At 46.9% G+C, this 22422-nt stretch overlaps 1 protein-coding gene across 13 annotated transcripts in view; it reads right to left on the bottom strand.

Annotated features, from left to right (window-relative positions):
* clasp1a (cytoplasmic linker associated protein 1a) overlaps positions 1 to 21161 on the bottom strand; it is a 93258-nt gene extending 72097 nt beyond the window's left edge. For 6 of the 13 annotated variants that reach the window (XM_036544993.1, XM_036544991.1, XM_036544992.1 and 3 more), the window contains exons 1-2: positions 20892 to 21161; positions 17904 to 18481 (exon numbers count right to left, since the gene is read on the bottom strand). In XM_036544993.1, coding sequence (XP_036400886.1) covers positions 17904 to 18098 — 195 coding nt within the window. In that variant the 5' untranslated portion in view covers positions 18099 to 18481; positions 20892 to 21161. The remainder of the gene's footprint in view (positions 1 to 17903; positions 18482 to 20891) is intronic. The other 7 variants (XM_036545003.1, XM_036545002.1, XM_036545000.1 and 4 more) reach the window with 2 other exon arrangements.
* Between the last annotated feature and the right edge of the window lie 1261 nt (positions 21162 to 22422).

A 22422-nucleotide genomic window follows, 5' to 3' on the forward strand; every position in this document is an offset into this window, starting at 1 on the left:
TTCAACCCGGGGAAGGGGGTGGCAGCGTGCTGACCGCGCTCGTTCCTTTCGCTCGAGATGGGGACAGAAACCCGGGGCTGCAAATGCGCTGGCTGAGCCGTCCAATGGGAGAGTCACAAACATCAGCCTGCACCCGAAACACGGCGTCCTGGGAGCGACAGCCGCAACAGGGGAGACGCTGCACCAGGGACCGCTGATATAACGCACTCAGAGCTGCGTGCTCTCCCCGTTACTTCACCCAGACACCGGAGAGCAAGCAGTGGAAAAAAAGGGATGGTTTATATACTGCAGCGAAGGAAAACAATGTTTACAAAAGCTCCAGACCCAGGAGCAGGTGGTCCTAGAGACGCTTGCTGTAATTGGCCGACTGGGCCGCCACCCTCCTCCTCTGTGCTGGTGCTTAAAAAAGGACTTTAGCACACCTGGAAAAACACGGATTCTCTGGGTGAAAGGTACAAGTGAAAGTCAGAACTGCTGCTAAGGACTGGTCACAGATACAGCACTGTTAGGTCTCACCCGGTAAAGGAAGGGGTTCACAGACTGTATGAGACCTGCTGCCGTATTGGATCATATAAAACAGATTGTTTACAGGCAAATGTCCAAAGGCAGTTCCATACAGAACAGAAGCTTGTGTGTGATTCTACAGCAGGCCTTTACCCCTGTTGAAATACACCACAAAAGCTGTGTTTCCTGCCCACGTGCTGCAGTTCCGCAGTGAGCAATACGTTACGCAAGATGGAAACAGAGTGTGGCATGTTCATACATTTCACTGTAACAGCAACAAGCTGAGACTTAAAGAAAATATCACCGTCCGTTTGAGGGGCCCTACATAGTCAACGGGCAGTGACCACAAGGAAGAACCCCCAGGCATGCAGGGGGGGGCAGTGATGTAGAATCCGAATTACCAGATAGCCCAACCCCTCTACATGTTAGTTTTATTCAGCATTCCAGTGCTGAAAGGGCATGAACACCAGAAACAGCTACCTAAATCACCTTTCAAAAACTGGCACGATTGTAAGTGCATTTGCATACAGTGTATTTGCATATAGGACTGAACATCCATTTAATGCATTTGCTGTTTTAGGTCCGATATGCCCAGAAGGGCAGGCTCCAGGCAGCATAACTCACCGAACAGCATACCACTGTGCTCCACCTGGTCCCACTCTGGGCCATTGGGCAAGGCTAGGCAAACATACTAAGGGCTATACTGACAGAGGAAGCACCAGCCTGTCTTGAAGGGATCTGAGACCAGGGATCCTCAAACAGGAATGGCCCCGATCTGTTTTTAACCCTTTCGCTGCTGTATACCGCAGCAGGAGGTTTATGGGAGGAAAAGGCCATCAGCAGCACCGTTATTTGCATAGTTTTATTTGATTTATGTGCCCATATCCGACAATGCCACACTGCTACCCATCCAACACAGTCCACAGTTCACCACGCATGGTAATACAATGAGTGAATGACCATCACAGACCATGCTTTTTACAGGTTAGTTTATCATGGCTCCCAAACCAAAGTTCACTCACAACAATGAATTTACATTGGGGACAACAGTGACACAGCGTGTTTACAACTGAACAGCTTAAACAATTTTGCGGTGGGGCTGTGGGTTGGTCAGAGAGAAAGTCATTTTCAGACAGCGGTACGGTATGAAAAACACCATTGACTTAAACATGATGAGACATTTTTTTTTTTTTAAACTAACTCAGTGAAAATCGTTCCTTGGTCTAGCGGTCCTTTTAGGTGAACAGTGGGTCACAGATCCCGGGTCATTCTAAAGAAGGAGCACTTCCTCTGCAGCCTCTAGGCTAAGACTCAGCCCCTTTTGTTTGGCCTCTGTTCTGCTGGTGCTCGGCTGTTGCATTGTTCTCCTGACATTCCAAGGACAGAACAGGCTTGCGGAGCTGCAGGCCACACAAATAACAGAGAGGTGGCAGTGTGCTGGAGCGAGTGAGGAAGTGTACTTGTGTCAACATCGTTGCAGGTTCAAGGCGCTACTGCGCAGACCTTGGGAGAGGAAACTCTTCAGCAAATATCCACGGGTACAAAGAATAATATGTAAAAACTTAATGATGCAAGTCTGGGTAAAGGCAATCACATATAAATGATAATGAAGGCATATAAAACAATGCCACATCATAAAGCAGGAAAAAAAGTTACAGTTATGGATATAATAGGACGTAACGGCTTATGTTTTTATCAATAATCAATCCCAGCACAATCCTGTGTGGTACGTGTTGCGCAGTGTCATAGCCATGAAAAACGAAGATCGCTAGCATATGCTTATGTTCTGCGCTTTCGCTTTCTGTCCTTCATTGCGATTACCTAACCGCTGGATCAAGACCAGAGTCCACAGGGGGAATGAGGTCCATGAAATTCCACTTGAATTCTTTAACCAAATCGGGAAGTGAGTCTGACTCTCGACTCCTCTTATCAATTCACAATGACCAATATTGCACGGATCATTAAACGGTGCTGTGGGGCTGCCAGTGTCGGTACACAGACTCAGGTACTCACTCCCTGGAGACCAGCAAAGGATTCTGGGACATCACCTTCAGCTTCACTGTTATATCTCACCCAGCAAGCAGGCAGAATGGTGTTTATGGAAACCAACACAGCTCTGGGGGTGGGCTTGCCCTTAAGGCAGACCAGGCACTTCACCCACCACTGGTGATGTGTCTTGCACCCTGGCTTATGACCTGCCCTCTTCCAGATGCACTGCGGCTATAGAAAGGCTGCAGCAGACCGGACATTATCCCCAGGTGAGCAGATATAAGCTTGGGGGAAACTGAGCTCTTGCACTGTGGGACTGCGTTTTCGGAAACCAACGGTACTTTGGAGGTAGTGCTGCTACCAGCAGAGGAAGAGGCACCATCCCTCGTCCGCTTTTTAGCTGTTGGTGGCGTCTTTGTGAGTGGCTGAAAAACCAGGACAAGAATGTGCCGGAGGCACCCGGGGGGGTGGAGGGGGGTGTGAGGAATGGCCCACCTTGCGAAGAACAAAAGGACAGGGGCCTGTAAAAATCCATTTAAATGAAACAGGAATGGCAAGGGGCAAAGGAACCACAATAGCAATACCCCCTGTAGCGCGTACTCCACTTCCTTTCTCCTGACGTGGGAGCTCGTTTACGGCCACTCTCGCCCTCGGGGCGGAGGAACCCGACATTGGCTGCTGGTGGGGCCGGGGAGCCCAGACAGGCAACATTCCTCACTGGTTTTTGGAGAGAGAGAGAGGGAATGAGCCTCTCTGTCCCCAGTGGAGCGGCTCAGCTCCTCAAGGTTAGAGTGTGGCCTCGGCGTGTGCTGGGCAGCGCCGGAAGAGGGGAGGCTCTCCCACCTGTCCGCTCTGCCGCAAATAGAATGCCCTCAAACACGCCGCACCTTTTATGAGCGGCATACACCCCCCCTTCCCCCAGCCCACTTTCTCTACCATCTGACCATAGTGGCAACTGGGAGGTGATGAGCTTGCGGTGAGTTTGCATTCAGTAGTATGGAGGACTGGACTGAGCTCTCGACTCACACGGTTTGAAGCTGGGACTCCTGGTGGGAAGCTTCTACTTTCCCCCTGAAGTCTACACAAAGGCTGTCATTTGTTATCAACAAGTGGGTCAATATATAGATTGAACTGTACTTTACTGGGATTTGTAAAGCTATGTGCAGCTACTGTGAATGACTTTCAGGCCAACAGGAATCAGCAAGGCTGGATTTTCACCAATCAGGACTGCAGCATGGAGCTGTACTTCCCCCTCTGTTTCTACTGGGCCATGAGAGGAAAAGGCACTCGTCTACAGTAACTGAATGCTCATCGCTTTGTGCAATCAAATTACCATACGAAAACGCTTTGTATTCCCGTGCTGTTCCTACAGCCACCACCATTTAAGTTTCAACTGCGCAATTTCAGCGTCTCTGTACTGTCAGGATTTAATGGATGACTTCAGAGTGACACATCCAGGGAAAAGCCCCTTCCCACACAGACGCCGAAGCACAGAATGTGCAGATGTCCCTCTCTCGCGTGGCGCTTCCCTTGGCGTGTCAATCGCCGCAGCGAGGAGACATCATCAGAATGCCATCCGAGACGGCGCGGTGAGAGGGGCTGCCCGCGCCGCCGCGTTAGCCACGCCGCACGCTACTCTTACCGCAGCGGAAACAGCAGCCCAGCATTACGATTCAGGAGGCTGATGCATGCGGCCGGATCGTCTCCGCAGCACCGGCAGCGGGGCGAACACGCGAGCCCCCCCCCCGCCCCCCCCACGTCGCTCACCTGTGTTTGTGGGGATGACGGCCACCCCTGTGCAGCCACGCGTCCCCTCGCGGCTGACAGGCGACTTGATTCCCCCCGACAGACTGTCAGAAAGCATTTCAGCGGAGCCTCGGAGGTCTGAGACAGCCCTAAAGGTGTCGCCTCATCACTTTGGAGTTGTCTCCTGGGACTCAAGCCACCGGTGAAAATTGCACAGATGTGACTTATTTATAAGGCCATCATATCTTATTCGCAGCAATCAGCAAGCGTTTGCTGCCAGCCGTGTGGACTGACCAAACACAAAAAGACCAGGACAATTAGACAGCATATTCCGCATTCAGCTATACTTCCACTGTACAGCTGAATGGGCGATACCAGAGAGGGTTTTTACTTTTGGAAGCAGAGCAGAGGCAGGTAACCTTAGCCTTGCAGGACTGGAGGGGGTCTTTCAGACTTAAAAGATCCCACAGTATTAAAACCTGGAGGATCTCAACCCTCGGGTTGTCCACCTCCACTATGTGACCTTTCTGAAATCTCTCCTCTTTCAAAAGCCTGATGTTTAACCTCAAAGTCCAACAAAAGACATTCAGATAACATGAGCTGCTCTTTTAATGCATGGTTCATGTTCAATACTAACTTGGGTGCTTGTAAACTGAGACAATGATTGGCTGCCGAGTTTGAGGCCTTTATCCCCTTTGAAAGAAAACCTAAAAAAAAAAAACCCACAGGCCCTCAACAGCATGTAATAATGACATTTCAGACTCCTTGGCAATCAATTCAAACTCTGGCAAAGGACGGTTCCAAAAGGCAACCTGTGTGCTGATTTGATTTGGACTTGTTTGGACTTTAAAGCAGAAAGCCAAACCTGCCCTGTCCTCTCTACACTGCACTAATCCAATTGGGAAGAGGAGAGGCAGCAGAACCTCAGAGAACACTGAGGCTCCATTATTCTGCAGAAGTAGGCCGCCGTGCATTGTGGGAAGGGGGCGGAAGACAGCACAGGGTTCTGTCAAGTTTTGAGCCCACCAGACGGTCCCTGCCGTCCAACCCCAAAAGCCATTATGCTCCCCTCTGTACCAACCCAAGAACCTAACCCACCATCGTAGCCAGCCGGCTGGCTTCTTTGTTTTCATCTGCTTAATCAAATCCACACAAGTGTTTGGCTGCACCGGTGCTCTCCCCGCTCACGCCGTATCATTTGTATTGCTGTATATGGTCAGATTTACAGGGCCGGTGTTATATGGCAAACAGCTGTTGTAAGGAGGAAAAAAGCTGTAGACCTGGACCCGAGTCAAACCCGAGCTGGTCGGTGGAAGTGTTGAAGAACCAAGCAGTTCATTATGTTTGGCTTCACAATGGCCTCATTCAGGGCACACAATGGGAATGTGAACAAACAGACATGGTGACGCACTTGCTCCACACGCTGCAGAGATGTCAGCAGCTTTGCGGCGTTTGGCTTCATGATGTAACCAAAGCAGATGCCGACGCGGACGGATGGCGGGCATGTCGTGCTGCCCGCACCGCCACTCCCATCAGGGCAGGAACCACATTACTGGTGGTTTGAATATCTTTGACTTTGGTCAGCCATTCCGCACAGTGATCATGCAACTCAGGTTAACTTTTTATCACTGTCCACTGGACACGTTTTCTGCACATGTGCGTTTTCTTTTTGGCGATTCGCGCATTCATTAAGCCACTCAACGCTTTAGCAGTAAATAAGACCACAATGAAAGAACTAATTAATAATCCCTGGGTAATGGTTGACATTTTCACTTTGTGGAACAATGGGTCTGGAGCAGTGCATGCTGGGACAGTTTCCAATGGAACATTACAGTCACAAACAGAGTTTCTCCAACAGGAAACTCTCTGCACAGACTGGTGACAGCACAGTCTTCATCAAGACACAATGTGTAATAAACCATATGGGTATTTGAATCTGGTAATGCCCAAATGGTATTCCATTTCAAAGACCTCCTTGAGACCGTTACATAAGTATGTCCCTGAAGCAACTGAAGCAGATGCTAAGGTCTGTAAAAGGAGCTGTTGTTTAGATAAAGTGAGCTTGTGCAACTCGTGTTCGTTATGTTTTTCTCATAGTACTGTGAGATCAATGTGGCTTAATCCTTGGGCACATCTGAACAGGGACACATCCAAAAGCTTGATTTTTATCATGTGCGTCACTGCTCCTGATGTAATCTCAAAATGCAGGGGAGAGCATGTTAGGTAAGTCAGACCATTAAAGTAAAAGGTAAAACTTTGACATTTCAAACAGCAGGTATCGGAGAAGCTTGAGGTATTGCTTTACCTTTACACTACATTATTACCATTTAGTAGACACTCTTATCCAGAGCGATTTACACAGGTTACAATTTAACCATTTACATAGTTTACAATTTTGTCCATTTATCAACGAGTTATCAAGTATGTAACTGATTTTTGAAGTCTGTCATCCACAAAGGTATGACTTCTGCTTAAATACTCTATCACTACAGTCTAGTTGTTGGCAATCTGGATTTCTAAAGAAAGGGCAGAGGGGTTTAAAGGAGTGGAAACAAGGGCGGGGGGGGGGGGGGGTTGTAGTGGTGATAAGCTAAAACATGTCACTGGCAACTACCATGAACTGGGTGAAGAAAGCAGGGGAATGTGAAAGTATAAGAATATAGAAATGAAGTGAAACACTAGCGACACTATTATAAGGAAACAGACAGACAATATATATAACGGTGTCAAACGAATGCCCGACCTAATGCATTATTAGTGCTCTATCTATTCTACCAAGTAAAGTACAGTCACTACTGAACTGCCAGTTTACTCAGATGACCCATTCCATTCTTAATTATTAATCAAACTCAAAAAATAAAATCAGCCACAGTGTAATGAATCCCACTCTGAGGTGCTGGGCTGCCTAATTAATGACACAGAGGCAATACCTCTTCTCCTAGTAACGCTCAGTAGGCCTTAATGACCAGTGTGCTGAAGATATATCAAATTAATGGGTGGCTCAGTGCTGGAGGCCTAAAATAATGCTCTGTTTAGAGAACAACAGCAAAACTAAGACTTTTTACAGCCTGTGAGTGATGTTTAATGGATACATGTACAGCAGGCATAAGGAGGACTTCAGGCACATACAGCTGAATGTAATGCAATTATTGACACCCTACTGGCATATCAAGCACACCTAGAGCACAAATATACTGTGCAAGCACTGAAGAACATAAATCAAATAATGTGACTTAAATGTTTATCTTGACGAGAAGACTTTTAGAGTACCATACAGCAAGTAACACACCTGACACCTGCATGCGCCAAAAAAATGACATCCATGTTAATGACCCATTACAACCTTTATTCCATTATCAGTTTTATTCCAGTTCATAGTGACTTTTGGGAAAAGGGACTTTAAAGTTCACAATGTGACCGAAACAATAAATCATCACACACAGAACTCTCACGGCTTCTGTGATACGTGCAATTAATCAGGAATTAAACACAGCTGAAACTCAAGGCCGCTGTGCCCATGTCCAGCTAATGAAAAATATGTGTTTATAATTAGCACAGAAGCGCTGCAGCACTTGTGTGTGCGGAGCAGAAGAAAAGGCAGCCATTTCTGACTCCGCTCCAGGTTTCTCGAGCCCTCGACAACTGGGCTGGCAGATAAGTGGAGCAGGCCCCTTTCCTCAGCTCCCGCAAACAATGATGTTACAAATATGCCGACTCATACGTATGAGAGGAACGCTGCTTTCTCAGAAAGCACAGGGACTTCCAGGCCTTCTGGTGGCACAGAGAGGACAGAGGGCATACAGCTGTCAGACATGACTCCTAAGGTTTAGGACTATATTTTATATATGTGTGTGTGTGTGTGTACATGTATATATGTACTATATATATGTATATATATATATGTATGATATATATGTATATCTATGAGAATACATATTGTATGATAAAGTATATCTATGAGAACACACATTATATGATAAATCAATAAGAATGATATCTATGTGTATAACAAATTAATTTCCAAATTATAAATGAAAAACAATAACTCTGTCACCACCAGTGTGCTTTTAAACACTGAAAAAGATAAGTCAAACAAAACAAACTTCTTTTTCTTTAAGGTTAAGAAAGGTTAAGAAAAAAGACATCCAAATTGACACCGACTCAATTTAAGATACATTCTGAACTTACATCACCATTGCTGCATCAACGAGTCTCATCATAACTTGAATGGATCATATCAGTGAATTGCTATTCAAAAGAAATACTGCCATGTCCAGGGACATCAGAGTTAGCAGAGGCTTGCCTGACGAAGGAACAGGAACGTGGACATGGAGAGCGAAATCCAGTCACACATTCGACTGGAAAACTCAACCTCATCACTTTACAGGACCATTACAGAGCATGTGGCACTAATGCTGCAGTAGAGAAAAGGACCATCACATACCAACAGCATGCTTTCTGAAACATACTGCAGTCACAGTCACAGTGGACATAACACGGGCCTGACAGCCATGAAATTCACTAGCAGATACATCACTGAGTTCACTTTTTTATACAACACAAAGGACATATTGTCATATAATACCAGAAGCTCTTGCCATATCTAACAGACTATGCAATTGGAACAGCACAAGACCTGAACAGGAATAAATTTTTAAAAATTCATTCACATAATTTTTTTTTTTCTTCTTCACATATGTGTACATGAAATCATTTGTTTATTTAGCCCACATTTCTTCCATGAAGCACCTTAAAGTCTTGGGAGACAGTCTGAAGATAACATGGAATAAACGGACACACTGCATTACATTACCATCGTTAGCAGATGCTCTTGTCCAGAGTGAATTACAATTTTATCCATGTAGACAGATGCACAGCTACTGAGGTAATTGTGGGTTAAGTACCTTGCCCAAGGGTACACCGGCAGTGCCCCGGCGAGGAATGGAACCGGCAGCCTTTCGTTTACAAGCCCTGCCCCTTACCACTGCGCCACACTGCTGCTCACAGAGCCATAAACATTCTGAATGAAAAACGAAAGGGCTTTCATCCTGACTGCGACTGTGGTTGTTTGCCAGCGCTGCCCTATCGACTGCTCCCCTGGGTTATGTCTGCCTTCTGGGTCATGACTACTCCGTATGAGCTGTGGAAAGAATATTCTCATGAAAGCAAAGACGCAGCGAAAGCCACAGATGCAGGCAGTGTCTCCCTGTGATCCATGGCCGCTGCCTGCTGTCCATGCAGATTACCAGCAGAGAGGCTAGGGGCTTTCAGAAGGACTGGGCTAGGCCCCGCATCCCACGCTAGCATCAAGTGCCACTCGGATCACATTTGCATCCCAAGTTTCCTGCTTCCAGGCATCACACCGATGATCCCAGGTGACGCACGACGTTCTCGCTGCATCCGTGGAACATTAAAGCGAAGCGGACACCTTGTCAGAACGCCGCAGCGACGCTGTGAGAATGTTCCGGTGTCTGGGTGGAGGCCAGGACATCACTCATCACCGCTAATTCATATGCGCTAACCCCCATCCCCCCCCCCATCCCCCACCGTCCTGCTCATAAATAACAATCAAGGAGCATCCGATTATGGACCAAGAGGTACTGTGCTGTGCAATAAGGGATATATAGTTGTGCTCTAATGCAGAAATGTCAAGGTGAGAGAGCGCCTGTGAAGGGTTGCTGCGTGTGCTGGCTGCGGGGTTTCAGGGTTAAAAGCTGTGGGGGACGGGCAGGGAGTGGCGGGGAGGGGCGGGGAGGCCCTGGCAGCGGGTGGCGGCCTGCCAGCCTGTGGCAGCAGAGAATTGCCACACAGAGCAGCAGCAGAGTTGTTAATCCAGACTCCAGGCCCACAATGCACTGTGAGCCCGTCTCCCCCTCCCCCGCCTCCCCCTCCCCTCGCTGTCAACATGGCGCTCCCCCTGCCAGCCAGCGTGGCCCGTTTCGCCGCAGCCCCGGCGCCGCGCGCGGCCTATCGATCGGCCGGCGGGGAGGCGCGGCACAGCTCAGCGCACACGTGGCCTAGATCCGCCTGTGCTGCAGAGACGGCTCATCACAGAGGCCCGCCCCGCTCTGCAGCACGTCCTGCAGCAGGCCTGATACCCATCAGCTTACAGAGAGAGGAGGGGGGGGGGGGGGCGGCGGCTCAGGATGCCTTCCTCCAGCAGGCCTAATAACGCGTGACCAGCCTGGTTATGAATGTGCTGCAGCGAAGGCCTGATTTCCCCTGTGTGACGGCAGTGATGTGGTATAGGAAGACCATGAAGCGCGTGTGTGTGTGTGTGTGTGTGTATGTGTGTGTGTGTGTGTGTGTGTGTAGATTTGCGCTCCCATGACAATGAAGGGGCTGGAGAAGGGAATGTAAGTGAGGTGTGGTCTACAACAGTCATGTTACATCACACAGACAGGTAGAGACACAGACACACAGACACAGGCACACACAGACACACACGACATAGCCTGGCCTTGCTACCATCTCTTTATGTGCAAGAGAGAGACAGAATGAGATACAAGAAAACCAGAGTGAAGAGAGCAAGAGAGAAAATGAGAGTGCAAAAAAGAAAGAGAATGAGAGAGAGAGCAAGACGAGAGAGACAAAGAGAGGCAGCAACAGGGAGATTGAGGGAGAGGGAGAGAGATGGCACGTCTGGGACTGATGCGAAGTGGCAGGAGAGCTGAAGTGAAGTAAGGAGAGGGAGAGGGTGAGAGAGGCCGAGAGGAAATATAAAGGCAGAAATGTGAGAGGCGAGAGAGGGGAGGGGAGGGGGGCAGCGGTGTGAAGCAGAGGTCAGAGAACTGGACTTGTGACAACGGGAGCAACAGAAGGGGTAAATTACAGAGCAGAGGACAGCGTGAAGGAGCACGAGAGAGAGAGAGAGAGAGATGGAGGGGAGGAGCCTCCTGGCAGTGTCCCGCCCTTCCCCAGGTGACTGACAGCCCACAGGCCCGTGCGGAGGCTTCGGGAAAGTAAACAGAGCTCTCCAGCCCCATGGCCACCGCATGCTGCCAAGCAACAAGGCCCCACAACAGCCCCTCTAGCTCCCACCCCCCCTCCCTTAGAAACACGAACAAACAGGCTGGAATGTCCTTTCATCCTCTCCTCCATGCAGCAGCATTTCTCCTCCATTATTCATACGGCGATTACTACAGCTGCGCACACTGCCGCTGCTTACAGCCCCCCCCCCCCCCCCCCCCCGAGCCACGCTGTCACACAGCCATCGTGAATAACAGTACGTAACACACGACAGCAACACTGACACAGGAGCAGGACTCCACAGGCCTGACAGTTTCAAGTTCATTATCAGTCCAGGCATCACCCAAATAGCAGGCAAGTATCTTATCTCTGTATATTGTAAAGGTGTTGCACACTCTTAAACTTTGAGCTTGTTGACAGGCGACATGTGAGGAATGCAAGGATCCACCTCCCCCACACCACACACACACACACACACACACACACACACACACACACACACACACACACACACACAAACACACACACACACACACACACAAACACACAAACACACAAACACACAAACACACAAACACACACACACACACACACACACACACACAAAGGAAACCAGGGGGAAGTTTATGTCCAAGAATGTCTTTTTGGTTTAACATTTAACAAATGTTTATCTTTTCTGACAAGAGAACAAAGTTCTCTGGCGGCTAATACTGCTGGAGGAGTTGGGAATACCTGGCAACCCGGTTAGCTCACTCTGGGGACATGCAGAGTTTACACTACACAGGCACTGTGTATTACACAAGGAGAAAAGAAGCTATGCGTTCAGGCAACTATACCAGTCTATTCGTCTACAGAGAAGTAGGCCTGCAGGGGTATATCGTATTACAGGCTATCTAAGTGCCACAGACGGGTGTGCGATGCCCAACAGATAGCAAACAAGGTCAATTAGAAGGAAGGCGGTCGACATTAATGAAGGCTTTGTAAAAGGTTATTGCCCCTTCTGCTTAACTTATCTGCTGTTTCTTTAGAACAAGGTTGCTGAAACTATGGCCCCAGACCCACTCTTCGCCCCTGCCACTGTCTGTTCCCTCCAGGGGGAAAGAGGGGGGAGAATCTGAGACTTAAATAGTGAATATAGCTCGGTCAGTGCCTCTTAGTGGCCTTTAAAGGTGTTCTGCTCCTTATGCAAGAAAACTTCTTCCAATATCAGCCTGTTTTTAGAAGGACTGAGAGGGGGAGTTTGTGGTCTGCTGTTCTCCGGTTAGTGTGATGGCCTGTCTAACTCACATATTTCTTTGCTTAAGGCCAACATGGTTCACATGCTGCTTCTCCTCACTTCGCCAGGACTTGCAGCAGTGAACCCACACACTGGCCGAATAATAAATGTACTCATAAATCCCAATCTACAGAATTTCCCCTGATAAATATGAAGCCAAATGGGGCTCCCGAGTGGCAATCAGTCAGTTCAGGCGTTTGTTTCCGAGCACAGGCTGAGTCACACAACACAGATCCGGGTTCGATTCTGACCTGTGTAACTCGCTGACAATGACCAAGACAGTCTGCAGCAGTACAACACAATGGGGTTTGTTCCGCTAGGGTTGGGTAGGTTTCCTCAACCAGGGTTCCTTCACCACACTGCTCATAGCACCGACGAGTCGTTCAGATGACGTCAGGGAGGGGGGGTTATCCTCCATTCAGCGATCACCCTCCCGGTGCACGATGGAACTTGTTGAAAAACATTCATAGCTGGCATGCGAGAAGATCCAGTGATGAGATTAGCATTAGCTGTGCCCCTACACTCCTATGCAAGTGTGGAAGATATTGCAGTGATACAAGCCTAAGCCACAACTGGCAATTCCATAGTCACAGGTACAAAGCTATGTAAAGAAATAAATAATACAGGACAGGTATACCTACAACTTGAACTGCAAAATGTATAGCAGGCTAATCTCTGCCTGCATATCCATACAGTCATACATTATCTTCAAAAAGCACATTGTTGGTTTTTTTTTTTTTGGCAAATGATGCTCCCATGTATAAGCAGCCAGGAACCTACTGTTTGCTAGCTGTCACACACGAGCAGACTCTTCATTCAGCTCATATGGCAGTCAATCCCTGAGAGGTACTGCATCACTGTCATGACTGTATTATCCTCTCATTCACTGTGCATCAGCGATTAAAGAGCATTGACTGGTTAGATACATTTCATCAGTAGAAAGCTGTTTTTTTTTTAAATAGGATAGGAATAGGAATGCCTTCAACAGCGAAAATTACTGTTATCATTTGAGGTCATTCTTTTACGGCCATGGCGTCACCAACTCCATCAATCTGCATGATTAATTCACTTTTATCGTTGCGATTACCAAATTTATTCATCACCCTCAGCGCGACTGGGGCTTTAATCTGCAGCAGATTTCGAAAGCCCTCCAACACGTTCTTCACCATACAGCGCATTTCCACTGTAATCTGCTTAAAGGCAGAAATATTCCCCTGCTGCAGGGGGCTCCGAGCCGGGGGGTCCACGCAGCTACACTTCACAAACACTTACATGCGTACGCCTTAGTGCCTGCTGCCTTGACAGGAACCTCTCAGACGCGAGCTTCCTGTTGAGGCTCTCACCGGGGAGCTGAAAATGGCCTTGCGATATGGCAGATGACGACACGCAAGGAAAAAAGCGGACGGGACAGTGAGGTTCACCCAAGCACTGACCCCTTATCAGCTTCATATATTTTTGCATACTGGTTGGAGCTTGGATAGGGCCTGGGAAGACTGATCCTGGATAAGTTGCTGCAAGGGTCAGTACATGAAGCGGAAAGCACTGGGCTTGTACTTCCTAATCTCCTTCCTGATCGGTCTCGCCCCGGTCGGAGCTGTATGCGTGCCGGTGCAGGTTGGGAAATAAGCACTCAGGGATTCTCTGGAAGATAAGTATCACCACTAGGTGGGCTTGCTAGCATGGGGGTCCTGTAAACTGTCTTTATTTTAGAAATCAACACTAGAGATCATCACTGGCATTCTACCATTTTGGCAGCAAACCAAAAGTTTCGCTCCAAATGTTTTTAATCATGACACCAGTGCTAACTGAGAAACCTTATCTTATTCTGAATAATTCTTTATTTTGTCTTGTTCAAAGTTCCCATGTTTTTCTGTACTCACAACTGGGGTGGTGGTCTCATGATCACGAATAAAAACCAAACGATCAACACAGTGAGAAAAACCACAGGTGTCAAAATGCTAGAAATCACAATTCAACGCAAAGGTCACAAAGTGAACTGGGGCAGGAGAATCACAAACGCCCTCACCCATACTTTCCATTGTAAATCTGCTAAAATGCTATCGGACTGCAAGCTTTTATCAAAACGAACAGCCCACAGTGGAGCCCTCAATTTGTTCATGCACAAAACACTAAACATCTGAATATCACAGCCTCCACATAACTGCTCTTATCTTTGTACTGTAACTCGTTTGATGGATTTATTGTACTTTTGTGCCCATTTTTGTAAATGTTTATTTTCCCTTGGTGTCATGTGACATTTGAAATGTGTTTCTGTGGGGAAACTGAGAGAGACTCTGGATGCAAGGCAAATTCCTGTAATGCCAATAAAAGTTGAGAATGTCTTCTTCAACAGGTCTGCAGTGCAAATAAGACATGCGAGCTATCAATACCGAGGCTACTTGAATTTACAACAATCAGCTCATCCACAGAGACAGACCTAGGGGTAAACATCTGCAGGGGAGAATCTCCTACAGCACCTACTGCTCTATGGCAACAGAAAGTCCACGGACCGGGCCCGGTCCCGTCTCTTGCGGCGGAGACAACGGCCTCGTTCTCAGGTGTCAGAATTGCTCCACGAGGGAGGTGGATCCACTGATCTTTGCATTACACGGATAGGCTCCTCTCACTCTCCGCCTGCCATCACAGCCCATCCACGCAGGCCGCTGGAAAAGCTGCCGCAGCTGCTGCAGGATCCCAACGCGCTGGGAAACACCCACTCGAAAACCTGCTGTCCCCTGCCTCGCTCACAGCCTGCAGAGTTAAACGTCGGGCAGAAAGACAGCTGCATCTGCAGCCTCTTATCCCCACATCTGCAGCCAGAGTCAGACTCGGGTCACAGGTTTTAGACGAGGGACTTGTCATCAGGGCTTACTGTGGACATGCATGCGCTCAGACTCCAACGGGTCTGGCACTGGCATTTACACACATTACACTCCTCCTCTGTTTGATTAGTCATGCCTGCTCTTTGCTTTTCTTTAACTGTGTTAATGTTGATCCTACCGAGGAAAATAAGCACATCAGCTGACAAACCAACATGAAGAATCATGTTACTGGTACGAACAGCCATCAACGCCGGTTTCCTTTCTTAGGATTTGCACACTGCTCCGGTACACGTCTCCTCTTGCTTGTGACCTGCTTGGGATTAGGCGGACGCTTTGAAATACCGCACCTTTAATTATTTTTTTGACAAGTGAACTTCTTTCCCAAGGAGGACACACCTTCAATATTATCATTGAAAATCAGCTGCCAAGATCACAGAACGTGAGAGAAAAACGCAGAGTCAGCCGCTGCCCCTTCTCCCAGGGAGATAACCCAGCAGATGCCATCAGTAGAGATAAAACTGCATGTGTCACTCTTCAGTAACTCCTCCAGTCTCCCAGTGCGGAGCCACTGTTTACACAAAACCCAATACTAATGGACAGACGTTCTTGTAGCAGCTCACTTCTGGATGATGCTCCATCAACGGCTCAGCAGCAGCAATTAGTAATGTTCAGCAGCAACTGATCCAGGGCAATGATGCAGATGGGACTGGAGGTCAAGGATCTGATTCAGTGCCTGTAAAACCTGATCTGAGACCTCTTGTATTTTTCATTAAATCCAAATGCGTTTCTTTACTTTCCCCAACCTGGGAAATTTCCACCCTACTCTGTCAGTCCGCACCTAGTGCAGCATACTAAACATTCCCTCTGAGGTCACAAAAAAGGTTAAAAAAAAAGAGCTTAAATCGTTATCTGCTAAACAGTGGTAGCAGAGGATTGTTTTTCCAATCTAATTGCCCCACATGAACTTGAGAATCACCCAGTCTGAACCTGACAGAATATCACACTGTTCCCAAATATTTCCAAAACTTTCCAAGCCATGGATTTTGCCAAACTTTTCAGGCTTTCTTTAACCCCATGAGGATGTGCTATCTGTTCTGCCAATGAAACCCATGCCAAAACACTCAGTTCCCAATTAAATCGGGTCTCAAAAAATTCTGTCGCAAATACTCCATGGTGCACCCCCATACTCAGAACTGTCTAATGAGGACAACAACTTTAATTACACATCTTCACAATCAATGGCTTTCCATTCTAATAACGCTCAACAATCCTGCTAAGGTTCGAGCCAAACTATGACTGCGGGCACCTAATGAGGCCGAGGGGTCGGTCCTACTCTCAGCCAGTAGAGAAACTTCAGGCGCCAAAAACAAAGTTATTGTACAATTCCCCAATCCAAATCTGTCTGAACCATGCTGAGGAGGTGTGGCCTTGTTTGGACCAAGATCCCAGACACACCATTATGCAGTCAGCGGCATGTTGTACCATCAAAACCTTAAAATTTAAGCTTTTAAGAAAAGCAGCAAAAGACTGCAGTTGCAACCATACCAACGCTGGGCTGCAGAGGAGATGGGGACATGGAACCTCAGCATGGGCTGCACTGTGACAGAGTGGCATTCTGGAATAATACTACTCCTTATCTGATAGACTGTGACCCTGCAGATCGAAACAGAAATTCAGAGCCAGTGCATTTGTTTTTTTTTTCTTTCTACTTAATCTCAAACACCACAAAAGGTTGCACTTTGGCTGGCAGACTCCTAGGCAGTGCCAAGTCCAGTGGCCATTAAAGGCTCAGTTGGACGAACACTCGATAAATCGGAAAACTCTAGTGTTACCAGAGTCAATACGCAAACGCCTTCCGTTTAAAACTACAGCAAAATGTCTCAACTTACAAACTGCAGCTGTACAAGATGGAGACAAAGGACAGCCAGGAAAGGAGGTTGATGGCCTGAGCTTCCATACTTCTCAAAACATCTACTTTAGCACTGGTTTTAATCTAAGGTGATTCTTCCATTAGTTACAGTTTAAAGGAAAGTTACCATATGGAAAGTGCTGTATGCTTATTAAAAATCAGCTGAGCTGATTATTAACAGTACAAGGTAATAACTAATTCCTCAGCTGTACATCTCCCCATAGCGTGTGCATGCCATAAACCAAAGTTTACAACTGCAAGCTGTCTTCAGCAAATCTTCATAAGTACATCAAAAAAGAGTGCAAACAATATTGCTGATTCTCAACCTTTCAGAAACAGCCCTATTTTCCAACAATAAAAAATGTGTTGCTATACATGTAAAGACCTTTTTTTTGTTATAAATTAAGCTATAATGTTAGGTTTAAGTAGCTACTATCTCAGTTCATAACCTCTTCTTGGTTGAAGCTGCTGTGGAACCATAACAAAGAGACATTTGAGCATCAAATTTTTTGGCCACATCTTTTGGCTGTGGGCTGGACCTCATGAACAGGGGCATCATGGTCGACAGCTAAGTTTCCACCCCATGCCCTGGTGGAAGGCACTGCATAAATCCTCGCTGACCACCTTCAGATGAAGGCTAACTCTCTGCCAGAGGCAGAGAGCAGTGGAAGACCAGGCCCTGTCTCACCTTGAAGTTGCTGGAGTTGACCCAGGAGGTGGCGATCCCGTCCACCATGCGGTCCAGCATGGTCTGGTCCTGCTCCAGGTCGTGGGACTTCTGTTTGTCCGTGATGTAGTCAATGAGCTCCTGTCCCACCTGCAGTCTCCGCCCCACATCCTTCTGCATCACCTGAGCCAAACAGTACTCCATGTTGGGCTCCATGGCCAACCCCCTGTGCTTTTGTTACCAAAGCAACCCAAGGACAAGGGAGACAAAAAAAAAAAAAAGAGACAGCAACCCGCGGGAGTCTACGCCCCGGAAAAAAAGGAAAACACACGCAACTTTTATTTTTATCCTGAAGGGGTTTGACCCTATATTTGCCGAGGGCAAGCAAGATGCCGCGGCTCAGATGAGATGCGAGTTTGGGAATGGCAGCAATGCACCATGTGTGTCTGGACGGCAGCTGGTGGCGGTGGTGGCGGTGGTGGGATCTGACAGCCTGAGCGCAGCTAACAGTGGCAGCACTGGCAGAAACTGGAGATGGAGAGGGATGGGCTGGAAGGGCCGTGCTTCATAATTCAGTAGTGCATCCTTCCCGGGCGGCCCTGCGGGTGAGATGAAGGGGTAGCGTTTAGCACCCCCCTCGTCTTTCTTCAAAAAGGCAACATGACACGACTCTGACATACCACCATGACAGAGGTCAAGCTGCAGTTAACAATGCATTGCTGAGGAGTGTTTACAACATCCGTGACACAAATCATTTCAGACATGCCCTCAGTGGTCAGTACTTTTGATTTGTTAACAGCACACAAGCTCAGAATAAACGAACTGTGCAAAACTCAATGTCAAACACAGTGCTGGACAGGGGTGTTCTGCAAGAAAACCCAAGGAAAATGTCCGGTTAGACATACCTCACAGTTATGAACTGCCTATGGAAGGGCCGTTTACATGGTGTGTACTTGGTATGTCTGACTAAACAGTCAGTATCAGTCTCAGTAAAAGTCAGTATCAAATACTTTTGGTACTTTCCAAGAAAGCTTTGGAATTTTGAACGCAACCTCACAGCAAACACAAACGAAAGTGATGTCATCATCTCTGAGTGTTTAAGAACAGTCATCCTAAATATTCTCCACCTTGGCCCTCAACTGACAGCACAAAGAAAATAGACAGCCATCAGTCATACTCATAGGGATTTTGTAACAGGTAGTCAGCAGAAAACCTTGGCTTATGACACAGACACAGGCATGCAGGACAGTATTCAAATGGCCCTTTTCTACAGAGGAAACAAGGGCCTGGTTGCGTGATCCCTAAGGGTTCCATGTTCTGAGCAGCAGCGCAGAACAGTGGTGAAAAATCATGGTTGTAACAGGTTGGGCATTGCAACTGTACTCCAATATATATGTTACCCAAAGTGAGTGCATCTTCCAGGAAGAAAACATGTATGACAAGGTTTTACACAATCTGAGGTGGCAACATGTCCATGTGATTTTGTAAACGTTCTTCCATTGGCCAAACGTAACTCACGCGGGTCAATTTTAAGGTAAATGACTCCAACAGAGCTGGTTTGTAATAGTACTTGTCTGCGTGGGGAAAAAAAAGCAGTCGATTCATTCCAAATTACTTCATTGTGTAGCAGCAAAATATGACAGGAAAGAAGTGTCTTGATGTCAATCCTTTGATTTTATTTGGACAAATTATGTAGCGGCATTATAACCAGTCTGCGTTAGGTGACAGTCGACTACTGCCTTTCGAATTATCATGGTCTTTCCTTTTAGGAGATTATAGCTGGCAGCCTTAGCCTCGCACAAGCATCTGGTATTAAAAGGATTTATTCTCGCGAAGTCCAATGTTACAAGCCTCATCCATTCTTTGATGCAAACACACAGAATGCTAGGGAGAATATTGCCAAATACAGCTAACCAACATCATCCTGACGCCAAAATACGCCAGGATTGTAAACACTGCACCGAGTCCCTTTGAAGCAAATTGTTAACACGTTTATATAACATTTTTAAACACTATAAACACTCCGCTGTTACACAGCTAGCAAGACATCCAGCTGAATTAATAGGATATTCGCTATCTTATCGTTAAAAAATAACGTGCAACGTAGCTACACGAGCTAGCTTGCCAGCCAAGTCAGCTCGCATCAGTTGACTTCTACGTTGTTCTTAACCCGCTAAATAAAAAAGCGTGAGTGAAGAAATATATAATTATGGTATAATGGTATAATTATTTACCTAATAATGTAAAGATTGGTCTTGTTAAACGGCAACGTAGCTCACAAGCAAGCGAGCGACATTAAAAGCGGTAGAGTTAAACAGCACATTAGCAAACCGCTTTAGATCGCCATTCAACCTACTGCACCAGGCCCTGTTATTTACAAGTAAGCTTTTGACGTTTTCGGTTCCATGGAAATCTGCATTATGTTAATTTCATTTTTAAAAATTGTGACAAATAAAATGACACAATAACCATTACATTCGTGGTCTCGTTTTTGTAAATTACTGATAGGTAGCTATCAAGCTAATCAGCCTACTTGAAGACCACCACCAGGACATTTTTCATAAGGATTCCCTGTAGGTAGGTAGCTAGCTAGCCGGCCAGTTGAAGCGTTCTGCATTCTCATTGCATTAGCTCGCTAGCTAGCTACATGCGTCCCACATTCTCCAATTCGTGGCGAGCTAGCCACAAAAAAATCCGTTGTTGGTCGTTGAGGCATTCAAAGAGAACATCACCGAGAGCGATACGTGAAACTGCTAGTTATCATGACACATCGTGCTAAAATATCTTATCCCCCAATTCTGTTCCTTGGCAACGACGGGTAATATGTGATTATATCCGCTACAATGGCCATTATTTCATTGATTAGCTAGTTAGCTAGCTCGCTAGCTGACTAAACGAGCACGTTAGCTGGCTAGCTGACCACAATTAAATCAAAAAAGCATTAAAATTCGACATGGCTGGCCAAGCCAGCACAACTGGCAAGGCAAGGTGGGTCGTAATGATACTCACCAAGCCCAGCTCCGTGCAATCTTTACGGTTAATTGAAAATTGGACCGTAATTAACCAGGCGATTCTGCATTTAAGACAGCAGCATTGAGGCACCTCTCCACCCCGTTTGCTGTTGCAGGACAAGAATGGAGGCGGCGGTGCGCACGCGCCACAGAATGCTGGCACTTGGAAACTGACACGCGCTTCCCTGACCAACTGCTTGCTGGCTGCACCGGAGTACTGTCAGTCTGTAACAGCAGCCCTAAAGCTCGTCCCGCTGCAGTCCCGCTGGAGCTAGTCTCACTTCGAAAATGGAAGCTTTGCTGAGTAATTGTGTAAACTGTAAGCTATCACGTCAAAGTTTTATCCGATCGCTGTACTATAACGTCAAACCGATCCGTTTTCCATCAGGACGGTCGCGCGAAGCCACGCGACAAAATGAACCGTTTTCTGTTAAATTTAGGGACTAGCTATAGCTATCATGCTAGATAGCAACAATTATATTACTGTAGCCAAAGCAGCATGCTAGCTAGTAACATATAGTTTAACAAACATAGGGTTCTACGCATCCCAGCCTGCTTTAATGCAAATGCATATTTGTAGTTGTCAATACACACGACTCTTTGGGGCACCTTTTATTAATGGATTGTGTTTCGAATGCCAAGAGAAGAATGTTGACATGCACGCCATTCAGTGTGGCCAGCTAGCTACATGAGGATATTATTTCGTCTCTGTTCCTGGCTAGGATATAGTTTGTAATGTACAAATTGCTAGGTGATTTTCAGTGCTACTTGCTTTTTAGGTATTTCGGTGGGACTGGACGAGGCAGCCCTACGCCAGTATCCCTCACTCCACGCCTGGCCCCCGCAGTACCGACGTTCTACCAATGAATACAAAATGGTCAACGGTTTCAAAAGTAGTCATTCCGCCCTTTTTACACGGAAATAGCTCTTTGAGAAAATCTTTAACTTCATTCTGAGTTGACGGCTGTCGATATAACTTAATTATGCAAGTGACCTCTTTGCTTCACCTTGGTATGTGGTGTTTAACCATATACCACGCCATTTAAACTGCGGCCCCGTCACAAACGCATGTAGTTAGGAAAGGCTATAGCTACCTAATGCATGGTAATTTTGTAAACCTTACATGAACTCAAAACTAAGGCGCCATTTTCCGATCAAAAAATATAATTTATAAGTCTGGAACAAACGGTCAGTACTGGCGTTCAGAGTAGATTTCATAGCGCTTCCTGTTACAGTGTAGTACTGATATAGACGTTTCTCTGACGCCATCTTATGGCTTTGGCGACAGCTGCACTTACTCCGAGTGAACAATGACATCGGCACGACACAATGGATCTGCAACATGGGTGGGCCGGCCGCGAAAAATCGACACAATAATACTTGTTTCGGGAACCAAGATGTGCTGAACTGCAGCAAAAGCTCTTAATAAAGGACGTGTTTACAAATCACGAGTGAGTTTAATTTTGGTTCAATAACTGAGTATTGTAATTTGTAAAGAATGGTTATTAATATTAGAGAACTGTCACCTG

The sequence above is a fragment of the Megalops cyprinoides genome, chromosome 14, assembly GCF_013368585.1.
Source record: "Megalops cyprinoides isolate fMegCyp1 chromosome 14, fMegCyp1.pri, whole genome shotgun sequence".
Taxonomy (NCBI): domain Eukaryota; kingdom Metazoa; phylum Chordata; class Actinopteri; order Elopiformes; family Megalopidae; genus Megalops; species Megalops cyprinoides.